Source organism: Leucoraja erinacea, chromosome 20 (genome assembly GCF_028641065.1).
Source record: "Leucoraja erinacea ecotype New England chromosome 20, Leri_hhj_1, whole genome shotgun sequence".
Classification (NCBI taxonomy): domain Eukaryota; kingdom Metazoa; phylum Chordata; class Chondrichthyes; order Rajiformes; family Rajidae; genus Leucoraja; species Leucoraja erinaceus.
This window is the reverse complement of record NC_073396.1, coordinates 23,636,281-23,662,256: the sequence shown is the minus strand read 5'-3', so window position 1 is coordinate 23,662,256 and position 25,976 is coordinate 23,636,281. Positions and strand designations below refer to the sequence as shown.

The following is a 25,976-nucleotide window of genomic DNA, read 5'->3' as shown; positions in this document are numbered from 1 at the left end:
AAGTTGGCAGAAGGGCCTGTTTCCACGTTATATGACTGTGACTCTAAGGAGCCTTAGTTTGATATCCCATCTGTAAGATGACATCTTGTTCCAGCACTCATCCTGAATCGTGTGAGGATTGGGAAGACTGCGCTACTTTTAACATCCTGCAGTTTTCACTGCCAATAATAAACATTTATCAATTTGAAGCATTGTTACCATGGCAATATACGCTCAGGGATCAAAGGCACCTTTGGCAAATGGGTTCTAATTAAGAGGTTAAAAGGCCCTCTATCTTCAGCAGTTTATGGTACAGTGGGACTTAACCCTTTGAAGACTACAGAGTGCTGGAGTAACTCAGCAGGTCAGGCAGCGTATCTGGACAACATGGATATGTGACGTTTCGGGTCAGGATCCTTCTTCAGACTGATTGAAGGGGGGGGGGGGGGGGGGGGGGGGGATGAAGCTGTTAGAGAGGTGGGGCAAGACAAAGCTTGGCATGTAATAGACCAATACAGGTGAGAGGTGCGTTTCATAGGCAGATGGTTGGACAAAGGCCAGAGATGAAAAGACAGAAGATGTGAGACAACAGGATTGAAGAGTTACGAATTGTGAAGCTAGAGGAAGGAATGTACGTGGGAGTGGAGGGGGAGGGGAAATAGGTGCATTCAGGTTGGGGCACAGGGAAGGTGGGAGATTGCCATAAAGGGGGGGATGTTATATGGGGGAAGAAGGGAGAGGGGGAGGATTAGGTGATTAATTAAAGTTGGAGAATTCAATGTTCATACTGTTGTGTTGTACGCTACCTAAGCGGTGTTATGCGACGTTACTCCTCCAGTTTGTCTGTGGCAATGGAGGAGGCCCAGGACAGAAAGGTCAGTATGGCAATGGGAAGGGGAGTTAAAATGGTGAGCATCCTTGAGATCCAGTAGGCCGTGCCGGACGGACCGAGCGCAAGGGTTCGGCAAAGCAGTCGCTGAGTCTATGTTCGGTCTCGCCGATGTAAAGGGGCCACATCGGGAATATGCCACATGGGATGCAGTAGATGAGGTTAAAGGAGGTGCAGGTGAACCTCTGCCTCACCTGGAGGGACTGATGAGGTCCCTGCAAGGAGGCAAGGGAGGAGATGTGGGGACAGGGTTTTTGACATTGATATAGGGTCTAATAATGAAGTGTGAGATTTACTTGTATGGAATTTGATAACCGGTGCTACTTGTCAGCTCAGGTAAGTGACGAGGTAGTGAAAGTGAAGCAAAGTGAAGCAAAGTGTTTCACCCATGATGGGAATATTGACTAGAAGCATCAGTGATGAGCAGTTAAATGTGGCTCAGTAAATTGACTCCATTAATATGTAGCCTGCAGCTTTATGGATTACTGTTTACAGGTAATATAATTTGACAAATAATGATGCAATTTTCTCACACAGAATGTTTTTGAAAATAGACTTGATTTGTGTGCGGAGAGAGCTTTAATGGAGTGGGCTCCACAGCTGTGAAGTGGAATGGAGTGTACGCCAGGCTGCTGAACTGGAATGATTGATGAGAGTTTTCTCTGTTGCTAACTTTTCACGAAGATGAAAATGTGACAAGGAAATAACAGTAATCAGTGGGGACACAGGTTTTCCCAGCTGCTTCCTAGCGAGGGGCCGCCCAGAACAAAGGGGGGTCCCGGCAGTGGGCCCCCGAGAATGAACGGGGGGGGGGGGGGGGGGGGGGGGGGGGGGGCGTGGGAGGGGCGGCAGGCTGTAGATAGGACTGTTCGGTGAACTTATGTAACTTGTACTGCCTAGGTGCTGTATGATCTTACTAGGTTGGATGCAAAACAAAGCATTTCACTGAGCCTAGGTACATGTGACAATAAAAGTATTATCATCAACATCATCATGTGTGAATTAGGCTTTTGAAAGAGGAAGAAACAAGGAACTGCAGATGTTGGTTAAAACAGAAAAGGACACAAAGTAACTCAGCGGGTCAGGCAGCATTTCTGGAGAGCAAGGATAGGTGACGTTTCAGGTAGGGATCCTGAAGACGGATAGAGTTTACAGCCTCACAGCGCCGGAGACCCAGGTTTGATCTTGACTTTGGGTGCTGCATGCATAGAGTTTGTACGTTCTCCCTGTGAACCATGTATGTTTTTTCTGGGTGCTCCGGTTTCCTCCCACATCCCCAAGACGTGTGAGTTTGTAGGTTGATTGGCTTTGTGGAGGTTTTGGCTGGTGGTGTTGGCGGAGGCAGCCACGGGAGGCCCTACAGCACCGAGGGGGCCGAGCGCAGCCTGCGGTAGCTGCACGCAGCGGCAGTGTAGGGTGACACCGGCATCCACTTGTCGCTGAGCCAGGCTGACCCCTACTTCATCAATCCAGTGTCACATTAAGGTCACTAGGCCTTAAAGTGAGAACATGAGAACTTGCACATCTCCTTGGGCTAAGTTTGGACTTTACAGAGACTTGGAAGTGGGAAGATGGCACCAGAATGTGGCGACTCACCGTGTGCCCACCCAGCAGAGGATCTATCTGGTAGATCATACTCCTGTATGGTAGCCCTTGATCATACTCCTGTATGGTAGCCCTTGATCATACTCCTGTATGGTAGCCCTTGACTAGATAACATGCAGAACAAGCCATTCACTGCTTCTCTGCACATGACAATAAATAAACCATTGAACATTGAACTGAGGTGCTACTGTCACCCAGGATCCAGGGCCACAGTGTAGTGTGACTCCCAACAAACATAATTTGCACAAAATGTACAAAACGGACTAAACTCTTGCTTTAAAAATAGACGCAGTTAACTGATGAAATATTTTTAACTTACTGTCATAGAGTGATACAGCATGGCAACAGGCCCTTCAGCCCAACTTGCCCTCTGCCGACCAAGATGCCCCATCTACACTAGTCCCACCGGCCTGCCCTGGGTCTGAATCTCTTTAAATCTTTCCTATCAATGCACCAAATGTCTAAATGTCCAAATGTCTTCTAAATGTTTTTATAGTATCTGACTCAACTACCTCCTATGGCAGCTTGCTCCATATACCCGCCATGCTCTATGTAAAAAAGTTGCCCCTGAGATTCCTATTAAATCTTTCCCCTCTCACCCTAAACCTATGTCCTCAGGATCTTGATTCCCCTGCTCGGGTAAAAAGAATGTGCATCTATCCCCATCATAATTGTATACATCTCTATAGAATCACCCCTCATTCTCCAGCTCTCCAAGGAATAAAGTCCTAGCCAGCCCAACCTCTCCTTCTAGCTCAGGCCCTCAAGCCCTGGCAACATCTTCGTAAATCTTCTCTGCATTCCTTCCAGCTTAAGTTTTTTTGAGAGATGTTGATTCTGTTTGTCTTTCCCCAGGTGCTGCCTGAACTACTGAGTATTTCCAAGTGTTTCTGCTTGTATTTTTGATTTTTGGGAACTGCAGTTTTTCTTAAAACTTATGTGGTTTGTTTGTGCAAAATATAATAGTACTTTTCAGGTCGGCACATTTCTACAGACTGGAGATCCCGAAACGTCACCGATCCATGTTCTCCAGAGATGCTGCCTGACCCACTGAGATACTCCTGCACTTTGTGTCTTTCCTTGGTAAACCAGCCTCTGCAGTTCCTTGTTTCTACATTTAATAGATAGTTCTTGTACTATCAAGGGCAAAATCTGAAGGACATTTTCTGCAGAACAAAGCACTTACATCAGCTTGCTGCAGTCCTCTTTGATGGCAGTGACAGATTGTGCAGTAATATTGTGAGATAGGGGTGAGAGTTATATATAAAAACCAATGATGAATAAAGACATGATCAAGCTGCCACAATTTCCATTTTTAATTCATTTGTCAGACAAAGGAAGGACAGTTGGGGCGGCACGGTGCCCAGCGATAGAGTTGCTGCCTCACAGCACCAGAGACCCAGGTTCAATCCTGACCACGGGTGCTGTATTCACAGAGTTTGTATGTTCTCCCCATGACCACGTGGGTTTTCTTCGGGCGCTCTGGTTTCCTCCCACACTCCAAACGCGTACAGGTTTGTAGGTTAATTGGCTTCTGTTAAATAAAAATTGTAAATTGTCCCTGGTGTGTAGGATAGTGCTAGTTTAGTTTTTGATTAGCACAGAAACAGGCACTTCAGCTCACCGAGTCCACGCTGACCCGCAATGCCCACCGAGTCCACGCTGTCCAGCGATACCTGTACACCAGCACTATCCTACACACTAGGGACAATTAACAATTTTACAGAAGCTAGTGCATGGGCTGATCGCTGGATGTGTAGGCTAGTGTTTGCGTACAGGGATTGCTGGTCGGCATGGACTCGGGGAGGCTGAAAGGCCTGTTTCCACACTGTATCTCTAAAACTAAACTAAAGTATGGTCAGAGCCCTTTGATTTAGATACCAAATATAAGCCCCATCTGTGTTTTGAAAGAATGGCCAAGTACTTAAATAGGCCATTTTTAGTGATAGATTTATACACATGGACAAATGCCCTTCTGCCCATCCTGTCCTGTCCATGCCAACCAACATGCCTTCCTGAGCTGTTCATATCCCCCTCTCATCCTAAACCTTATCCTCTAATGTTAGATGCTCCTACCCTGGGAAAAAGGCAGTGACATTCCTTCCATTTTATCAATGTCCACATGATGTTAGTTTACTTTAGTTTGGTATATTTATTGCTAAATGCACAGAGATACAATGATGGCTTGTTCTGCCTGCTATCTATTCAAACCACACTGTACTTGAGTACCATAGGTCCTATTATAGGCCTCTATAAGGTTATTCCTTAGCCTCCTTCACTTCATGGAATAATAATCCTACCTATGTGGTTTCTTCTCGTTAGTCAAGTCCTTTAGTTAATTTAGTTTTGAGATACAGCGTGGAAACAGGCCCTTCGGCCCACCGGGTCTGCACCAACCAGTGATTCCCGCACATTAACACTACCCTACACACACTAGGGACAATTTTACATTTACACCAAGCCAATTAGCCTACAAACCTGTACGTCTTAGATGTGGGAGGAAACCGAAGATCTCAGAGAAAACGCACGCAGGTCACGAGGAGAATGTATCCGTAGTCAGGATCAAATCTGGATCTCTGGAAGTGTAAGACAGTAGCTACAACACCATGCCGCCCACTTGTCCAGGCAATATCCTTGTGAATCTTTTCTGCACCCGCTCTAACCTTAACCACATCCTTCCTATAGTATGGGGACCAAAACACAGCATCAACCAGCGACCACCCATACACTAGTTCCATCCTATGCACCAGGCACAATTTACCGAAGCCAATTAACCTACAAACCTGCACGTCTTTGGAATGTGGGAAGAACATGGAGCACCCAGAGAAAATCCATGAGGGCACAGGGACGACGTACAAACTCTGTACAGATAGTGCCAGAGACCCGGCTTGATCCTGGCTATACGTGCTGTGTGTACGGAGTTTGCAGGTTCTCCCGTGACCGCGTGGATTTTCTCCAGTAGCTCTGATTTCCTCCCACATTCTAACGACGTACGGGCTTGTAGGCTACTTGGCTAATAACATTGTAAATTGTCCTTAGTGTGTGTGGGATTGTGTTAGTGTGTGGCGATCGCCAGTCAGCATGGAGTCAGTGGGCCGAAGGGCCTGTTTCCGTGCTGTATCTCTAAAACTAAAACTAAAACCCGTAGTCAGGATCGAACCAGGGTCTCCGGTGCTGTAAGGCAGCAGCTATACCTCTGCGCCACTGTGGAGCCCACTGTGGTTCCTTGAAAGATCCCTCAACGCTATCTAAAAGGAGTACAGTGAATGCTGGCAATGTCCTCAGGAACATTCCTCCCTCAGCTCATACCATCAAAAAAAGAACATGCAATAGTTGATGCGAATTTACTCTGTCACAGATGCCTTATAACAATACGTTCAATTCTACAGTAGGTCATCGGTTACGAGGCAATTTGAGACGCCCTGAACAAGAGATTACAAATACAAATCCTTCTGTTGTTAGTTCTTGCTTCAAAGGCTGGCAATGCTTTCAACTGCAGACTTCAAACATCAAAAAAGAAAACAGTCTGACAGAAATATAATAGGAACATGTCAAAACATGCACAAATATAGTTTGGTTCATTCTCGTGAGTGCTATCAAGCTCAAGGCCTCCATTTTAACAGCCCCATCACCGCTGGACATCTATCATAGTTGGAACCCTGTGGACACTGGATGACTCAATTGTAATCATGTGTAGTCTTTCCGCTGACTGGCTAGCACGCAACAAAAAAAACGTTTCAATGTACCTCAGTACATGTGACAATAAACTAAACTAACTAAACCTGTTGGTAGACAAAAAATGGTGGAGAAGTCAGCAGGTGAGGCAGCATCAATGGAGAGATGGAACTGGCGACGTTTCAGGTCGAGACCCTTCTTCGGACTGATGTCGGGGTGGGGGGGGTGGGGGGTGGGAAAAAGAAAGGATGGAGACGGAGACGATAGGACTTGTGGGAGGCAAGGCAAGGCAAGGCAAGTTTATTTGTATAGCACCATTTGTGCAAACAGCAATTCAAGGTGCTTTACAGGAAAGAAAAAATAAAATAGTCAATAATTAAAAATTAGAACTGGGAAGGGGGAGGGGAAGGAGGGAGAAACCAAGGGCCACCTAAAATTAGAGAAGTCAATGTTCATGCCGCTGGGGTGTAAACTACCCAAGCGAAATATGAGGAGCTGTTCCTCCAATTTGCACTAGGCCTCACTCTGGCAAAGGAGGAGGCCCAGGACAGAAAGGTCAGAGTGGGAATGGGAGGGGGAGTTGAAGTACTGAGCAACTGGGTGATCAGGTTGGTTAAGACGGACTGAGCGGAGGTGTTCAGCGAAATGATCGCCGAGCCTGCGCTTGGTCTCGCCGATGTAGAGAAGTTGACACCTGGAACAGTGGATGCAGTAGATGAGGTTGGAGGAGAAGCAAGTGAACCTCTGCTTCATCTGGCAAAACTGATTTGGTCCTTGGATGGAGTCAAGGGGGGAGGTAAATGAACAATCCTGCGGTTTCAGGGGAAAGTACCTGGGGTGGTTTGGGTGGGAAGGGACAAATTGACCAGGGAGATACGGAGGGAACGGTCTCTGCGCAAAGCAGAAAAGGGAGGAGATGGGAAGATGTGGCCAGTAGTGTGATCCCGTTGGAGGCGGCGGAAATGTTGGAGGATTATATGCTGTATGCGACGGCTGATGGGGTGGAAGGTGAGGACAAGGGGGACTCTTGTCCTCACCTTGTCCTCCAGAGCTGCAGGATATAGAGGAGACCCTGGTGAGATCCTCATCTATAATGGAAAAGGGGAACCCCCGTTCCCTAAAGAATGAGGACAACTCCGATGCCCTAGTATGGAACACCTCATCCTGGGCGTAGATGCGTCTTAGACGGAGGAATTGGGAGTAGGAGATTGAGTCTTTACAGGAAACAGAGTGGGAAGTGTAGTCAAGATAGCTATGAGAGTCAGTGGGGTTGTAGTAGATGTCGGTCAGTAGTCTGTTGCCTGCGATGGAGATGGTTCTTGGTTCTTGGTTTCTTGGTCCTCCAAAATATTCCAAATGGAATTTAAACTGGAGGTGGTGAAGGGAGGGCTTAAGCCAGAAAGGGTTATTGGGAAGAAAGAGCTACTTTAAATTTAGTTGCATCTGGTTGGGTAACTATTGTTGGGTGGAGATTATTCCATGCTTTAATTGTGCGGGGGAAGAACAAATTGCTGTATACATCTGTCTTTGTAGCTGGGATCACAAATTGGATCGAATGCCCTCGTCTGCTCCTAATTGGTTTGGGTGAGATTGTGAGATCTAGAAACGATAGGGAGATGTCGGATATGGTCCAGGTGAATTTGAGTGCCGGATGGAAATTAGTGGTGACGTGGATGGTCATTGAGTTCTGCATGGGTGCAGGAGGTAGCACCAATGCAGTCATCAATGTAGCAGAGGTAGAGCTCGGGGATAGGGCCAGTGTGCACCAGGAACAGGGATTGTTCAACGCACCCTACATAGAGGCAGGCATAGCTGGGGCCCATGCACGTGCCCATTGCTACGCCTTGGATCTGGAGAACTAAACCTGTTCTCTGTATTGGATGGATAGGCACAAAATGCTGGAGTAACTCAGTGGGTCAGGCTGCATCTCTGGAGAAAAGGAATAGGTGATGTTTCGGGTCGAGACACTTCTTCCGACTGAGAGTCGGGGAGAGAGAAACTAGAGGTATGAAAAGGTTCAGATCAAATCACAGCCGGCACCGATGACCAAGGAAAGGTGGAGCCCACAAAGGTCAATTGCTGGCTGTGGAAGAGGTGATGACAATGGGATATATGGATGCGAACTGTGGAACTGGCAGGCCGACTTGGGTGGGGAAGGAGCAGAGAGGGGAAAGGCAGGGGTTACTTGAGATTAGAGAAATCAACATTCATACCACGGGTTTAAAGCTGTCCAGATTATCTCTCTGGATTCTCTGAATTATTGGCCCACATTTGATATCTAGACTAGGTTTTTAAAAAAATGGTGTTGAAAAAGGCCCTATGGCCCGCCGAGTCCATGCTGACCACCGATCACTAGTTCTATGTCCCACTTTGCACCCTACACACTAGGGGCAATTCACAGAAGCCAATTAACCTACAAACCCACACGTCTTTGAATGTGGACAGAAAACCAGAGCACCTGGAGGAAACCCGTGGTCATCGGGTGGCGCCAAAATGGCAGCCTCGCCAGCAGCCTGTATGTTATTTCGACTTTTTTGTTAATTTTAGTGTGTGTTTGTTTTAATGTATGTTTTAATGTTTCTCGGTATATTTTTATGGGGGGGGGTGGGGGGGGGGAGGGGGAATAGGGGGAAACCATTTCCAGTCACTTACCTCGACGGAGATGTGATCTTTCTCCATGTCAACTGGATTGGTGCGGACTTTCCTGGAGACCGACCTGGAGCTTCAAGCCGTAAGCGCGGCGCGGACTTTAACATCGCGGAGCTGCGATCCTTTGCTGAGGATCACCAGAAGAAGTGCTCCGACCACAGGGCTTGTGGACTTTAGTACCGTGAAGCCGCGGTCTCCGGTAAGAAAAGGCCGACTCGATGGCGCAACAAATTTTTGGATTTAATCCAACTATGGGTTGGGTGAGGTGGGCGGGGGGGGGGGGGGGGGTGGGGGGGGGGTGGGGGCGGGGTGGGGGGGGGGGGGGTGGGCGGGGGGGGGGCAAGGGGCAGGTATATTTTCCACTTTCCCTTTTTTTTTTCCCTTTTTTTTCGTTTTCTCTCTTATATCTTTATTTACTCTTTGGTATTCTAGGGGTTCTATTTTTTCACTTTTCACTTTTTCTCTCGCTTCTTCTTTCTCTCTACTTTTCCTTCATTTTCAGGTTAAAAGGTCAAAATTGAAGCTGTACAATAATTGTACATGCCGAATGTTTCATTCTTGTACAATTGCTTCAAATAAAAACTTTTTTTTTGTTGAAAAAAGGCCGATTCGGGAGTTTTTCCGTTCCGTTCCGTCCCGACGCTCGACGAGAGGGCTTGAACATCGGGCTGTCGGCAGAGGCAGTGCTGAGGGTTCAAGGCCCCGACCACCACGGGTGAACAAAGGAAGAAGATGACTGAACTTTATTGCCTTCCATCACAGTGAAGAATGTTGATTCCACTGTGGTGGATGTTTATGTTAAAATTATTGTGTATTGATTTCTTTTTTTAATTGTATGGCTGTATGGAAACTCAAACATCACTGTACCTTAATTGGTGCATGTGACAATAAATGTGAACGTGAACGTGAACTTGGTCACAGGGACTCTGTGCAAACTCCATGAGATATGGGCCAAACACAAGCAAATGGGACTGGCTTGGATGGGGCAACTTGGTCGGCATAGGCGATTTGGGCCGAAGGGCCTGTTTCCGTGTTGTACGACTCCATGATTATGATGCATGACATTGACAAGCCCATCTGGGGAGCCGCACGTTGTTTTGAGTGAGAGGGTTAATCTGAAGTTCTTCATCAAATGTCACTGAGTGATGTGCTCTGTGATTAATCAAACTCAGTCTCCAGTGACCATTCGCTGCAGATTTCAGTTCAAGGGCATCTTCAATTGAACCTGTTCCAGCTTTGACAAGCAGATAAAGCACTGCTGTTAGACTGCACGGAACTAATGTGCACACTGACACATACTTCACCTTGTATTGGTTGCCATTTACTCCTCTCCAACATGACGGTGAATCAAAGCGTGCCGTTGTGCTTCCATGATATTTCCACAAGGCTGACACCAAGTTTGTAGGTCAAGGGTCCCTGCCGCATTAAGATGTCAACCTTGATAGAATAACCTCAATCCTAAACATCACACTGTCGACAGAACTCATTGATACAAAAAGAGCAGCACAGTGGCACAGCAATACTGTTGTGTACATAGGAACTGCAGATGCTGGTTTACACCAAAGATAGACACAAAGTGCTGGAGTAACTCAGCAGGTCAGGCAGCATCTCTGGAATAAAATAATAGTCATAGGAGTAGAATTAGGCCATTCGGCCCATCAAGTCTTCTCCGCCATTCAATCATGGCTGATCTATCTCTCCCTCCTAACCCCATTCTCCTGCCTTCTCCCCATAACCTCTGACACCTGTACTAATCAAGAATCTATCTATCTCTGCCTTAAAAATATCCATTGATGACCTCCACAGCTTTCTGTGGCAAAGAATTCCACAGATTCACCACCCTCTGAATAAATACATTTCTCCTCATCTCCTTCGTGAAAGAACATTCTTTAATTCTGAGGCTATAACCTGTAGTCCAAGGCTGTCCCACTAGTGGAAACATCCTCTCTACATCCACTCTGTCCAAGCCCTTCATTATTCTGTATGTTTTAATGAGGTCCCCCCTTCTTCTAAACTCCAGTGCAAACAGGCCCAGTGCCGACAAACGCTCATCATAGGATAACCTACTTATAGGTGATGTTTTGACTCTGGGAAAAGGTTTCGACCCGAAATGTCATGTATTATTTTTCTCCAGAGATACTATCTGACCCGCTGAGTTACTCCAGCACTTTGCGTCTGATCTTAGCAGCAGTACAGTTGCTGCCTTACAGCACCAGAGATCCAGGTTTGATCCTGACTATGGGTGCTGTCTATGCGGAGTTTGTACATTCTTCCTGTGACAGCGTGTGTTTGCTCCGGGTGCTCCGGCTTCCTCCCACATCCCAAAGACGCACAGGTCTGTTGGTTAATTGCAAATTGTCGCTTGTGTGTTGGATAGAACTAGTGTACGAGAGTGATCATTGGTCGGCGCAGGCTCGGTGGGCCGAAGGGCCTATTTCCACGCGAAGGGCCTATTTCCACGCTGTATCTCTTCATGCCAACCATCGATCACCCATTCACACTGGTTCTATGCCATCCTAATTTTACATCTACTTTCTACACACTAGGTTCTATGCCATCCTAATTTCGCATCCACTTTCTACACACTAGGGTGCCAATTAACCGACAATCCTGCATGTCTCTTTGCCCCTTGAAATAATGCATGGGATTCCTCTCCGCTCATTTTGCAAATCTCATCAGCACATTTCACACGTAACTCTATGAAGTTCACTGACGCATTACACAGAGTCTTGGAGTCGTACAGCACGGAAAACTGCCCTTCGGTCCTAACTCTGCCACGCCGCTCAAGGTGACCCATCGAAGCTAGTCCCACGTTTGGTCCATATCCCACTAAACCTTTCAATAGACTTTAGAGATACTGCATGGAAACAGGCGCTTCGGCCCACTGAACCCATGCCGGCCAGCGATCGCCCCATACACTACCATTATCCTACACACTAGGGACAATTTATAAACACACAAGCCACAACCCTCGAAACCTGTATGTCTTTGGAAACATACAAACTATGTATTGACCTGTAGTCAGGATCAAGCCTGGGTCTTTGGCGCCTGTAAAGGGCCTGTCCCACTTACGTGTCTTTGGCACGTAAATTACTCGTCCTCGTCGCGATGGTCCCGTGAAGGTCGAGCGCAATTTCATGCATACGCACAGCCGTCTGGAGCGCGTGACGTCATTTGAAGATGGACGCAAAATGCCGGAGTAACTCAGCGGGACCGGCAGCATCGCTGGAGAGAAGGAATGGATGATGTTTCGGGTTGAGACCCTTCTTAAATCTGAAAGAAGGGTCTTGACCCGAATCGTCTTTCATTGCTTCTCTCCAGAGATGCTGCCGGTCCCGCTGAGTTACTCCTGCATTTTGTGTCTATCTTCAATTTTCTTGGCCCCGCTCTGGGAGTAGTAGTGGGGGCGGATCCGGACCGCAACATCCGTGAGCCCCAGGCCGAGTTCGGCGATCGTTTGCCTGCTTCTGCTGCTGTTAGAGGTGAGACGTTGCGTCGCGCCAGGGTCTTGGTCCTGTCCCACTTTGGCCGTCAGTTCCGCGACAGGCCGTTGGCGCACGAAGATTTTGTTCGCTACAAAAATTTCGGAGCCCCGAGCGATATCACGCACAACTACATACCCCTCCGCGTTTCTCAGTGGGACCGGCCACGCGCGGCCATACGATACATATGCACCTCAACGCGACCGCGAGGTCGCGTAATTTGCATGCCAAGGACACGTAAGTGGGACAGGCCCTTAAGGCAGCAACTCTACCGCTGCGCCACTGTGCCGTCCTGTCCATGTACCTCTCCAGATGACCTTTAAATGTTATTATTGAATCTTCACATGAATTTCAATGCTTCTCCCTCTCAGGGTTGGGACTTTACAACCCGAAGGCTTGGCCTCAGCTGATACTCAAGCACTGTGTAATCGGTTTATACCTTTGCAATCCCAGCTAATCTCTGATCTCTGGGCAACTGTAATCCAAATTTGGACGTCACGGTCAGATTCCATTAGTGAGCACTTGTACCATGTTTTTAGTAGCAAACATCTAACATTACCTTGCTGCCTTAGCGATGATGAGCAGCGATGGACTGGTGCCATGGTTAATTAGCCTTGTAAGACAGTACCCTGCAGTACACCAACATCTTTCACCACTGATTATGAGTTATGAGTAAAAGGAGCTCGTAACTCAAACACACCACAGAACGTCTCACGCTACGGTGACACTGTTCTACAAGAGTGCAGAGCTGTCGGGAGCTGGCACTGGTCATGAAACAGACGCCTTCATAAACCTCAACGTGGGGCTGTAGTTACCAGAATGCACCGGCATTTAAATTTTACACCTGTTGGTGGCACAAAGGTTTACGGTGAGTCATGGGGGGGGGGAAAGTTTAATAGGAACCTGAGGGGCAACTTCTTTTACCCAAAGGGTGGTGGGTATATGGAATGTGCTGCCGAATGAGATAGTTGAGGCAGATACTAACACTACGTTTAAGAAACATTTAAACAGGTATGTAGATAGGATAGGCTTAGAAGAATATGGGCAGATGGGATTGGTGTCGATAGGGCATGTTGGTTGACATTATCCATGATCGGACTTCACTGGACTTTATCTTGCACTAAACATTATACCTTTTATCCTGTATATTTACACTGTGGGCGGCTTGATTGTGCTCATGCATGGATAGTACGCAAAAAATAAAGCTTTGTATTGTACCTCGGCACTTGTGACAACAATAAGCTAAACTAAACTATTCACGTTTAACCTCAGAATCCAGAGCTATCATTCTCAAAGCTCTAGTCATTCCTTGATGCAATATACAGAAATTACCTGAGCTGAATTGAACTCTGCTTACCTGAATGTTGTCAAATGATGTTTTGTTCGTGACATCATACAGCAACAAAAGAGCTAGGATGAGAAAAGAGACCGTTTATTTGATGAAACTTTTTGCATCAGATGTAATTAATACGCACAAAAAAATCTTGTTGCTTTGACCCTTGATTAAAAATTAGTAACCAAATGCTTATGGCAAACATAGGTTAATGTAGGTACAGCTAATAATGCAAAGTTAACCAGTTTTTGAGACCGCATGTCTGATTAGATGGTTCTTGTAAAAAAGCAGTCAGGTTCCAGGTATAAATGTCACCAACAATCTGTCCTGGTCTAATTATATTGACGCTATGGCCAAGAAAGCACTTCAACGCCTCGACTTCAGAAGGATTTGCCTCCAATGGTTTAGTTTAGTTTAGTTTAGTTTTGAGGTCCAGCATTGAAACAGGCCTTTTGGCCCACGGAGTCCGTACACTAGTCCCCGTGCACTAGCACTATCCTACACACTAGGGATAATTTACAATTTTTTACCAAAGCCAATTAACCAACAAACCTGTACATCTTCGGAGCGTGGGAGGGAACCAGAGCACCCGGGGAAACCCCATGTGCTCATGGGGGGAAGGAACAAACTCCCAACAGACAACACCCTGAGCCAGGATCGAACTCGGGTCTCTGGTGCTGTAAGGCAGCATCTGTACACCTGCGCCACCATTGAATTGAGTCATACATACAATAATACAATAAACCTGGACTCAGGCCGCCACCGCCAGAACGCCGTCTCAACCACCGGAGCACCGTTCCAGCCCCGAGCCGGGTCGCCCTCATGTGAGCGTCTCAGCCCCGTGCCAGGCCGCCCTCACGGGAGCGCCGTTACCCTCGAGTTGGGCGCCCCAACGTGAGCGCCGTTACCCTCGGGCTGGGTCCGCCCCGACGGCTCAGCGAGCTCCGCCCTCGGGCTGTTCGCCCTCACGGGAGGGTCTCGAAGCTGCCCAGGCGCCCTCACGGAGCGAGCCCAGGGACGACGTCCTGACAGGCCCGCGGCCGGAAGCCCGGACTCGGCCAGCTCCGCCATTAGGCCTCAGCGCAGACGGAGGCGGAGAAGGGGGATACGACAAAGTCGCATTCCCCTGAAGGGGAGAGACAGCAAGCCCCGTTTCAGGCCCCCCCCACCCCCCACATAAACACGAGCTAAAAAAACAAAAAGCTTAGTTACCCTCGAGCTAAAAAAAACCTCACGGGGAAAATTAAAAACGAACGGGCCGCCCCGATGGGAGCGTCTCAGCCCCGCGCCAGGCCGCCCTTCGGGAACGCCATGCTGCCCTCGAGCTTACTCGCCCCGACTGGAGTGCAGTTACCCTCGAGGTATGTGCCCTCAGGAAGTGTTTAGAGGGATGGGACCAAACACGGGGAAGCCGTGGCACTAGGCTGTAGATGGGAGCACCTTTACTCTCGGGATGGGCGCCCTCACAGGTTGAACTCAGGGCCTTTTTCCATAACTGCATGCTTCTTTGACTCTAAAATTAAGGCGCATGTTGCAATCAAAAATGCTTGAACAAATGGTTGGGAAGAAAACCAAACTGTAAGAAAGCGTCACAGCCCCTCACGGGAGCGCCGTTCCAGCCCCGAGCTGGGCTGCCCTCACGGGAGCGAGCCCAGGGCGAGTCCTGACAGGCTGCCTCCGGAGCCTCGAGGTCGCCAGCTCTGCCATTAGGCCTCAGCGCAGACAGAGGCAGAGAAGGGGGATATGACAAAAAAGTCGCATAGAGTAACCTCAACTATTAACCTTTATGGACTGTCTTTGGTTGCACTGAGATCTTTGGAATTTTTGTTTGCAAATGTTTTCTGGTTATTAATTCATTGATTTTTTTGTTATTATATATTATTTGTGTGTACTGTGTTTACAGGCTTGCTATGCAGCTGGCAGTAAGAATTTCCCCATTATCATCGGGAAACATTTGAAAATACAGGAACATAATGTAACCTCAACTAGTAATGCCTTTATGCTACTGTCTTGGGCGTCAAGCTTGGGATCTTTGGACTGTCACCTGTTGCACTAATGGGCCCCTTGGTTATTAAAACAACTTGATTTTTTGTTATTATGGCGCATTTGTGGGTAGACTGCTGCCTCACAGCGCTTGGACCCGAGTTCAATCGTGACCTCAGGTACTGTCTGCGTCGACTTCACGAATTCTTACTGTGACGGAGTGGGTTTGCTCCAGGTGCTCCGGCTTCCTCCCACGCTCCAAAGGGGTACAGGTTTGTAGGTTAATTGCCTTTGGTATAAATTATCCCTAGTGCGTAGGATAGTGCCGGTCGGCGTGGACTGGGTGGGCTGACGGGCCTGTTTCCGCGCTGTATCTCTCAACTAAAAAAACTAAACTAAAGTAAACTGAAGTAAAGTAAACTGTATTGTCTAAAGTTTAAGCTGCTTGGCTCATCTTTATTCAAACCGAAGTCCATCACATCTGCTGTCTGTGGTAATCACATCTGAAGAGCCATTAACTTGGGATTGTGCAAGACAAATAACAGAGTAGAACACCGCAGGGAGCCCGACAATTATTAAACATCTTCCTGACCGCTTTGGCTTGGAGAGAGAGACCAGGTTTTTAAAAATCTACTCACAACTTCTGTTTGCCTACAATGCTACACTGACAAATGCCGTGGGAAGCTGGGTGTCCCTGCAAGGACACTGTTGCTTCCTTAAGCCCCTGTCTCACTTAGGCAATTTTTTCGGCGACTACAGGTGATTAGGCTGTCGCCACATGTTCGCATGGTGACGCCTGTATGGTCGTGAGTCGTCTCCTCAAGTTGCCTAAAGAGTCGTAACATTTTTCTGGTCGCCGTTGTTCAACACCTTTTGGCGAATGTGGGCTTGACGTAGTTTGTATTTTCTTGTCGTAGGTGCTGTCGTAGGTTGTCACCAGGATGACGCAGGTTGTCGCCAGGTGACGTTGGTTGTCACCGGGTGCTGGCTTTGGTGAATTCGATTGGGCGATTACCTACGTCAACCGGCGACAGGTACCGGCGACTGAATTGTCTTCAGTCGCCTTCAGTTGTCGCTGACATGGTCGTTGCTTGTCGTAGCTTGTCACGAGTGGACGTAGGTTGACTTTGGTTGTCGGAGGTTATCGCCTGTGTGGTCGTAGGTTGTTGTAGGTGTGGTCGTAGGTGGATGTCCTAATGTGTCGCCGGATATCGGTAGCTAGCTGTAGCTTGACGTCGACTAGGTTGTAGGTTGGTGTAGCTTGTCGAAGACATTGTCGTTTGGGAGGTCCAGTCGTCGCTCTTTCAGCGATCTGCTATTACTGTGACAGTCGCCGGAAAAAATCGCCTAAAGTGGGACAGCGATCCTTCAGTATTTCAACAGAAGTAAAGGGACCCTTTTCTTTGCCCTTCATCTTTGTATCGACAAAATTAATTAAATAATACTTTATTCCTTGATCTAAGTCCTTCACATAGGTTGTATGTTGCACTGAACGCTGTGGTATTCCACTAGTTACTGTGGGCCAATCTGGGTGTGATGTTTGGTGGACTGTGTGGGGTGGGAGTGGCTAAATTGCTGAGGCTAGGACTTCAAAATGGGGTAAAATCATACACAAGTAAATGAGTGGAATAGAGTGGACAGTTTCTTCCCAGCTGTTATCAGACAAATGAACCATCCTTCACCAACTAGAGAGCACCCTGGACTCCCATCTACCTCATTGGAGACCTTCGATCTATCGTTAATTGGACTTTACTGGACTTTATTTTGCATTAAACATTATTCCCTTTATCCACGATGTTGCCGGCTTGGTTGTAATCATTGATGGTCTTTTCGCTGACTGGATAGCATGCAATAAAAAAAGCTTTTCACTACACCTCGGTACACGTGATAATAATAATAAACACAACTAGAATGACTGTAGTGCATTATAATAGATCCTTTTCTGGAACAACACACAAAGAGTCACCATGTTCTGGCACCATGTCACATCTATCGAGTCTCAACTCTCTGAAATCAATCAAGTCTGATCTTGGCCAAAGGGAGATAGACATTTCTCATTTTCTCATGTCAGGGCCCGGCGAAAATGAGAAATGAATATCGCTTTAGGCCAAGATCAGACTTGATTTCACAGACTTGTGACTCGATAGATATAACACGGGTGCCAGAAGGTGGCAAATCTTTTTTACCTGTAAGATATTAATCTTGAACTCCTGGACAATCCAGTGGAGTTGGAAGCCTTAGACCTGTCCAAGCCACATTCGGCCCTTTGTTTAGTTTACTTTACTTTAGTATATTATTGTCATGGGTACCAATGTAGAGTGAAAAGACTTTAGACTTTGGAGATACAGCGTGGAAACAGGCTCTTCGACCAACTGAGTCCGCACCGACCAGCGATCACCCCATGCACCAGCACTATCCAACACACTGGGGGCAATATACACATTTTACTGAAGCCAATTAACCTACAAACCTTGTCTTTGGAGTATGGAAGCAAAACGTAGCACCTGGAGAAAACCCACGTGGTCACAGGGAGAGGGTACAAACTCTGTACAGACAGCACCCGTAGTCAGGATTGAACTAGGGTCACTGGCGCTGCGAGGCAGCAACTCTACCACGGTGCCCACAGTGCCATTGAGTTTAGTTTCGTTTATTATTGTCATGTGTACCAAAGTACAGTGAAAATCCTTTTTGTTGTGTGCTATCCACTTAGTGAAAAAACTACGCATGATTATAATCAGGCCGGCCACAGTGTACAAATGCAGGATAAAGGGAATAACGTTTAGTGCAAGGTAAAGGCCGATTGCAGATTGTCCAAGGGTCCAATGAGATAGATGGTAGGTCAGGACTGCTCTCTAGTTGGTGGTCAAAGCTTTGTTTCTTTATAATGTAGAGTGCTGTGTGCTCTCAGTTCACTCCAATGACATCAGCAGAAAAGGTGCAGTCACTAATTCCTTCAGAGATTACCACACCTGCATGTTGGTACATCAGGCCATTGTGCCGGTGGAATCTCCTTAACAGAGTTAATTAGTCCTTCTGTGCTGCTCTGTAACATGCTGTGGAACTCTACACTGCCACAGGAGATGAAGATTAATCTCTTACACATGAAACAGTACACTGCAGTCCTGTCTGCCCTCAGGTCGATGTAAGAGATCTCAAGATAATACCCTGAAGAAGAGTGCAAGAGTTATTTCCATAGCCTGAGCGGTTCTTAATCCAACAATTAACCCTACTCACGCAGTTTTACTTCTTCTCCCTGCACCTGTCGGGCAGAAGGTACAGAAGCGTGAAAACACGCACCACTAGACTCAAGAACATCTTCTTCCCCTCTGTTATCAAGCTCATGAACGGTCTTGCCATGGCATGGCTAGGCATGTTGGCCTTCATAACGAGAGGGCTTAAGGAGTAAAGAGGTCCTTATGCAGTTGTACAGGGCCCTAGTGAGATCACATCTGGAGTATTGTGTGCAGTTTTGGTCTCCTGATTTGAGGAAGGACATCCTTGCTATTGAGTGAGTGCAGCGTAGGTTCATGGGGTGGCGGGTAGTCATATGAAGAAAGATTGGAAAGACTGGGCTTATATTCACTGGAATTTATAATGATGATCTTATAAAAACATACAAAATAATGAAAGGACTCCAGTCTGAGGGGGGATCTTATAAAAACATACAAAAGCTTTTTTGTGTAACCAATAAAAGGACTGGACAAGCTTGATGTAGGAAAAAATGTTCCCAATGTTGGGGGAGCCCAGAACCAGGGACCACAGTCTAAGAATAAAGGGGAGGCCATTTAAAGCTGAAATGAGAAAAAAAACTTTCTCACTCAGAGAGTTGTGAATTTGTGGAATTCTCTGCCATGGAAGGCAGTGGAGTCCAATTCACTGGATGGATTTAAAAGAGAGTTAGATAGAGCTCTTGGGGATAGCAGAATCAAGGGGTATGGGGAGAAGGCAGGCACGGGTCACTGATTGTGGATGATCAGCCATGATCACAATGAATGGCGGTGCTGGCACGAAGGGCCAAAGGGCCGAATGGCCTCCTCCTGCACCTATTTTCTACGTTTCTAAGCTAGGGTATTGTCCGATTCACATTTATCCCAATTCTGTCTGTTCTGAGGTGACCGATGAAACTTCCCACATTGACTCCATCAACACTTAACGCTCAAAACATAATCAAAGTCTTGTGCCACCCTGGTCATTCCTTCTTCTCCCCATTCCTGCTGGATAAAAAATACAGAAGCTTGAAAGCGCACACCACCAGACTAAAGAACAGCTTTTTCTCCCTCTGTTATCAGACTTCTGAATGGTCCTTCCATTTGCAAGGTTACTGTCCGAATCACCTCCACCCCATTGTGGACATTGGACTTTGTCTATGGAACTGATGCGCTACAAAACTGAGAACTATATTCTGCACTCTGTATCTTCCCCTTTGCTCCATCTATTGTAGGAGTTTGCCTTGATTGTATTGATGTATGGTATTACCTGGTATTACACAAAAAAGCTGGAGAAACTCAGCGGGTGCAGAGCATCTATGGAGCGAAGGAAATAGGCAACGTTTCGGGCCGAAACCCTTTTCAGGCCTCACTTCGCTCCATAGATGCTGCTGCACCCGCTGAGTTTCTCCAGCTTTTTTTGTGTAACCTTCGAATCCAGCATCTGCAGTTCCCTCTAAACACTATGGTTTACCTGATCTGATTGACTAGCATGCAAAATAACATTTTCACTGTATCTCAGCACACGTGACAATAATAAACCTAAACCTTCTTTTTAGAGAGATACTGCCCTTCGGCCCACTCAGTCCAAACTGATCATCCATTATCCAGTCTGAAGAAGGGTCTGGACCCGAAACGTCACCCATTCCTTCTCTAAAATGATGCTGCCTGTCCCGTTGAGTTACTCCAGCTTTTTGTGTCTATTCATTCACACTAGTTCTATGTTATCCAACCTTCACATCCACTCTCTACACGATAAGGGCAATTTTACAGAGGCCAATTAACCTACAAACATGCATGTATTTGGGATGTGGGAGGAATCCTGAGAACAGTGGGCTGCACGGTGGCGCTGAGGTAGAGCCACTGCATTACAGCGGCAGAGGCCCATGTTTGATCCTGATGATGGGTGCTGTAGATTGGCTATTTCATACTAGCCAATTATAGTGTTTGTTAGTAGTGACTCCCACCTATTATCAATGCTTCATATTATCAAAAGCGTGCTTACGCTAGTTAGTATGAGTAGCAGCTCGGAGATGTAATGTCTGCAGATCCTAGCTGTAAGTAGATTTAATAAACTTGTGTTGTATCTTGACGTGTGTTCGAATCGGCTCATTACAGGTGCTCTCTGTACAGAGTTTGTACATTCTCTCTGTGACCGCGTGGGTTTTCTCTGGGTGCATCTGTTTCCTCCCACACCAAAGATGTACAGGTTTGTAGGTTAATTGGCCTCCTTTCGAAGAAGAGTCCTGTCCTGAAACGTCACCTATCCATGTTCTTCAGGGATGCTACCTGACCTGCTGAGTTTCTCCAGCACTTGTGTCCTTTTTCGTACATCAACATCTGCAGTTCCTTGTTTCGACAAGAAGATCTAAAGTGAGTCGACGTTTATGGTTACCAAACTGGTGACTGCCACTACACTACCACCGAGTCCATGGGGTGATGAGGGGTGTAAATGCCAGGGATGTATATTATGAGGCAATTAATGCCACCTTGGCCATTGATACAGCCATCCTGTGTCTCAACCCGAAACGTCGACCATCCCTCTGTCACTACAGATGCTTCCTGACCTGCTCAGTTCCTACAGCAGTTTCTTCGTTACTGCAGATAAATGACTTTAAAAGTTCAAAGTTTGAATCATAAAGCACCATTGAAACATTGAAGTTCATGTTATAGGAGCAGAATTAGGCCATTCGGCCCATCTGTCTACTGCCATTCAATCATGGCTGATTTATATTTCCCTTACAGCCACATTCTCCAGCCTTCTCCCCATAACCTTTGACCCCCTACCTAATTAAGGTCATGCAAATCTTTGCTTTAAAATGCCATTGATTTGGCCTCCACAGCCATCTGTGGCAATGAATTCCACAGATTCACCATCCTCTGGCTAAAGAAATACCTCATCATCTCTTTTTTAAAGGCACCTCCTTTTATTATGAGACTGTGCCCTCTGGTCCTAGACTCTTCCACTAGTGACACCATCCTCTTCACATCCACTCTATCTCGGCCTTTCACGATTCGGTAAGTTTCAATGAGGTCCCCTCATCCTTCTAAATTTGAGCGAGTACAGTCCCAGTGCCGTCACACGCTCATCACATGTTAACCCAATCATCCCCGGAATCATTCCCATTAACCTCCTCTGGACTCTCTCCAACGCCAGCACATTGTTCGTCAGTATTGGGCCCAAAACTACTCACAATACTCCAAATGTGGTCTGACCAGCACCTTATGCCTCAGCATTACATACCTGCCTTCATATGCTAGTTTTATGGACTTTCTCTCCTCTTACTTTACAACCAACAGGCTGGCATAAACACTCCGAGCCGCCAACTGTAGTGTCCATTCTCCCCGCACTGCGTAAGGAGTTCACATCTTCCCACGCACACTCGAATCCTGTCACTCTGCCAGATAAACGTTGGCAAATTATAGCCCACTCCAAGAGCAAACCTCTCCAGGGTGAGATGACATCCAATGTAGGACCGGGTGTGTTGCTTTGTTTCATGACAGAATTATTCCTCTGTTTCGTCCACTTTGCTTGCACACAGTCAACACCAAATTATCCTTTCCCAATCGCTCTCTTGCAGAACAACATTCCCTTAATTAAAACTCTGTGCATCTGCTACATGTGCAAGTGTGTCAGTTGGACATCACAGGGCTGATTTAGGTGTTGCACTCAATTAAATACTCATTTGTATTCCTGGTCGCTTTCCAGCACCGTATGAACTGAATGTGACAACAAGTGTTTTTTTTTCCAACCTACCTTGCGAAGATTCTGAGAGCTTTTTGTGCCACTTCTTTGCTGCCATGATAAGCAATCCAAAGGCAATCGCTCGATGTTGCCTTGGCAATTGATCGCTGCACTAAGTCAATAGAGTCAACAGGGTATTGATTGTGGACGCAGCCCAGACCATCACACAAACCAACGTCCCTTCCACTGACTCCATTTATACTTCACGCTGCCTCGGCAAGGCCACCAGCAAGGATGAGTCGCACCCAGGCCACTCCCTCTTCTCCCCTCTCCCAACGGGCAAAAGGTATAGAAGTGTGATTCAGGGACAGTTTCTTCCCAGCTGTCATCAGGCAACTGAACCATCCTACCAACAACTAGAGACCAGTCCTGAACTGCTATCTACCTCATTGGAGCCCCTCAGACTATCTTTGATCAGACTTTACTGCCTTTATCTTACACTAAACGTTAATCACGTCAATCCCTTTATCATGTATCTGTACACTGTGGATGGCTTGATTGTAATTATGTATAGTCTTTCCTCTGACTGTTTAGCGTGCAACACAAGCTTTTCACTGTATCTTGGTCCACGTGACAATAAACTAAACTAAACTCATATCACGCAGCAGGGAAACAGACCCTACCACCCAACTCATCTCTGTTGACCAAGATACCCCACCTACACTGGTCCCACCTTCCCGTTTAACAATGGCCACCAAGTTACAAAGAAGGGGACCTGCCCACTGCCCACCAAGGGTCTGAAGAAGGGTTCCAACCTGAGACGTCACCTGTTCCTTTTCTCCGGAGATGCTACCTGACCAGCTGAATTACTCCAGCACTCTGTGTCCATCCACCAAGCTCATGTCTAACCTGTGGCCTGAGTAGATTTGTGGATATTGTGCATGACAAGTTTTATATCATCTCCTGAATGATTTCAGTCACACTAACAGCCACACCGTGTTGTGCCTAGGTCATGACTAAGTCAGTGAGTCATCGAGTTATATAGCATAGAAACTTGCCCATGCCGACCAAGAACCCCCCATCTACACTAGTCCCACATGCCCACGTTTATTAATTTGCAGGTTCTAGGAGCAGAATTAGGCCATTCAGCCCATCAAATTAACTGCCATTCAATCATGGCTGATCTATCTTTCCCTCTCAACCGCATTTTCCTGCTTTCACCCCATAACCCCTGACACCCTTACTATCAAGAATCTGTCAATCTCGGCCTTGAATTGGCCTCCACAGCCGCTTGGCCCATATCCACCTAAAGCTTTCCTATCCCTGTACCTGTCTACATTTCTTTTAAATGTTGCTATAGTAACTGCCTCAACTATTTCCTCTTACCGTTCAATCCATTTACCCACCACCCTCTGTGTGGTGTTGTGCCTCAGGTTCCTGTTACATCTATTCTCCTTTCACCTTGAACCTGTGTCGTTTGGCTCTTGATTGCCCTACTCTGTGCATTTACCTTATCTATTCCTCTCATGATCTTATATGGAGCAAAGCACATTTAGAGCATAGATATTGGGTGCAGGTGGCACTAAAGAATCAAACAATATCTGTAGCCGCTGCCTGTGAACACAAACTAGTTAATCATGGTGACGTTACTGAATTTGACCTTAGCACTGGACGGCTTCTTTCTTTCTTTTTAATTCTCTTTTAGTTTAGTTTAGTTTTGATTAGTTTAACTTGGCATCCTGTTGAGCACAGACACTGTGGGCCGAATGGCCTGTTCCAGTGCTACATTGTACATAAGGCTGTGGAGGCCAGGTCGATAGAGATTGATAGATTCATGATTAGTACCGGTGTTAGGGGTTATGGGGAGAAGGCAGGAGAATGGGATTGAAAGGGAAAGATAGATGAGCTATGATTGAATGGCGGAGTAGACTTGATGGGCTGAATGGCCTAATTCTGCTCCTATAACAAACTTATAAACCGTTTTATATGTTTTGCTATTTGATTTGACTCTAATTCTCCCTCATTACTTTCTGCTCGAAGTGTACACTGATTCCCTTCATTCTTATCCCCTCTTATATCCTTGTAGTCCTCTCTCTCCACTCAACAAAGTATAAAATTTCTACATCCCGTCTTTTCCTCTTTACTGCTGGATCAACATCACCACCACACGTGGAGTGAAAGGTCGGTATCATGTGCGCTATTGGAAGGCAAACCTTCTCCAATCTGCTCTATTTACTCTGCCACCACTGAGTTGTGGGATTCATACATCGAGAATGATCGCTCTTAATGACTCATTCACAACCCTCCAGCAGAAAAATGGCAAGGAGACAGGAAAAATAATCAATAATACTTAAGGAACAGATTAAGCAACGGACAAAGAGGTAGAGAAGTGCATTTGTCCCAGGCATTCAATGTCTGATTGTGATGCTTTCGATCTTACAACCAATCTTCCAGTGCATAATCACATCGCCAGTAACACAGCATTCATTTGAGTTTAAAGATACACCATTGAAATAGGCCCTTCGGCTCACTGAGTCTACGCCGACCATCGATCAGCATGTGGAAAGCATTTTATCGGGAGACATCACAGCATGGCTTGGGATCAGCTTCATCGAAGACCGCACGAAATTGCAGGAAATTGTGGATGCAACCCAGACCATCACACAAACCAACCTCTCTTCATTTACGCCTCATTCTACCTCGGCAAGGCCACCAGCATAATCAAGGACGAACCGCACCCCGGCCACTCCCTCTTCTCCCCTCTCCCTTCGGGCAAAAGGTATAGAAGTGTGAAAACGCACACCTCCAGGTTCAGGGACAGTTTCTTCCCAGCTGTTGTCAGGCAAATAAACCATCCTAACAACAAGTAGCGAGCAGTCCTGAACTATTATCGACCTCATTGGAGACCAACGGACTATTTTGATCAGATTTTATTGGACATTATCTTGCACTAAACGTTGTTCAAGATATTCCCTTTATCATATACCTGTACACTGTGGATGGCTCAATTGTTATCACGTCATGTCTTCCCGCTGACTGTTTAGCAGGTAACAGTTTTTCACTGTACCTCAGTACACATGAGAATAAACTAAACTCAAACTTGTACCACGCTGTCCCACTTTCTCATCCACTCCCTGCAAACTAGGGGTCATTTATAGAAGCTACAATGAGAAGGGGAGAGTGATGCTGAGAAAGGGGAAGGAGGTGAATCAGATCAGACCTGTGATTACAGGAAGATTACAACAGACTCGGACACCATTTAGCGCATATAGTCCATACTGGCTCTATATAGTATCAGATACAAAGAAATGCAGATGTTGGTCTACAAAAAAAGACTCAAAGTGCTGGAGTAACTCAGCGGGTCAGACGGCATCTTTGGAGGACATAGCAAGGTGATGTTCAGAGTAATGAAGAAGGGTCCCAACCCAAAACATCACTCATCCATGACCTCCACAGATGCACCTTACTCAGCACTTTATGTCTATATAAT

General features: G+C 46.6%; 1 protein-coding gene across 1 annotated transcript in view; it reads right to left on the bottom strand.

Annotated features, from left to right (window-relative positions):
* LOC129706970 (ras-related protein Rab-26-like) overlaps positions 1–25,976 on the bottom strand; it is a 222,033-nt gene that overhangs the window by 49,393 nt on the left and 146,664 nt on the right. The window contains exon 5 of the mRNA XM_055651667.1: positions 13,637–13,689. Within this exon, the coding sequence (XP_055507642.1) occupies positions 13,637–13,689 (53 nt within the window). The remainder of the gene's footprint in view (positions 1–13,636; positions 13,690–25,976) is intronic.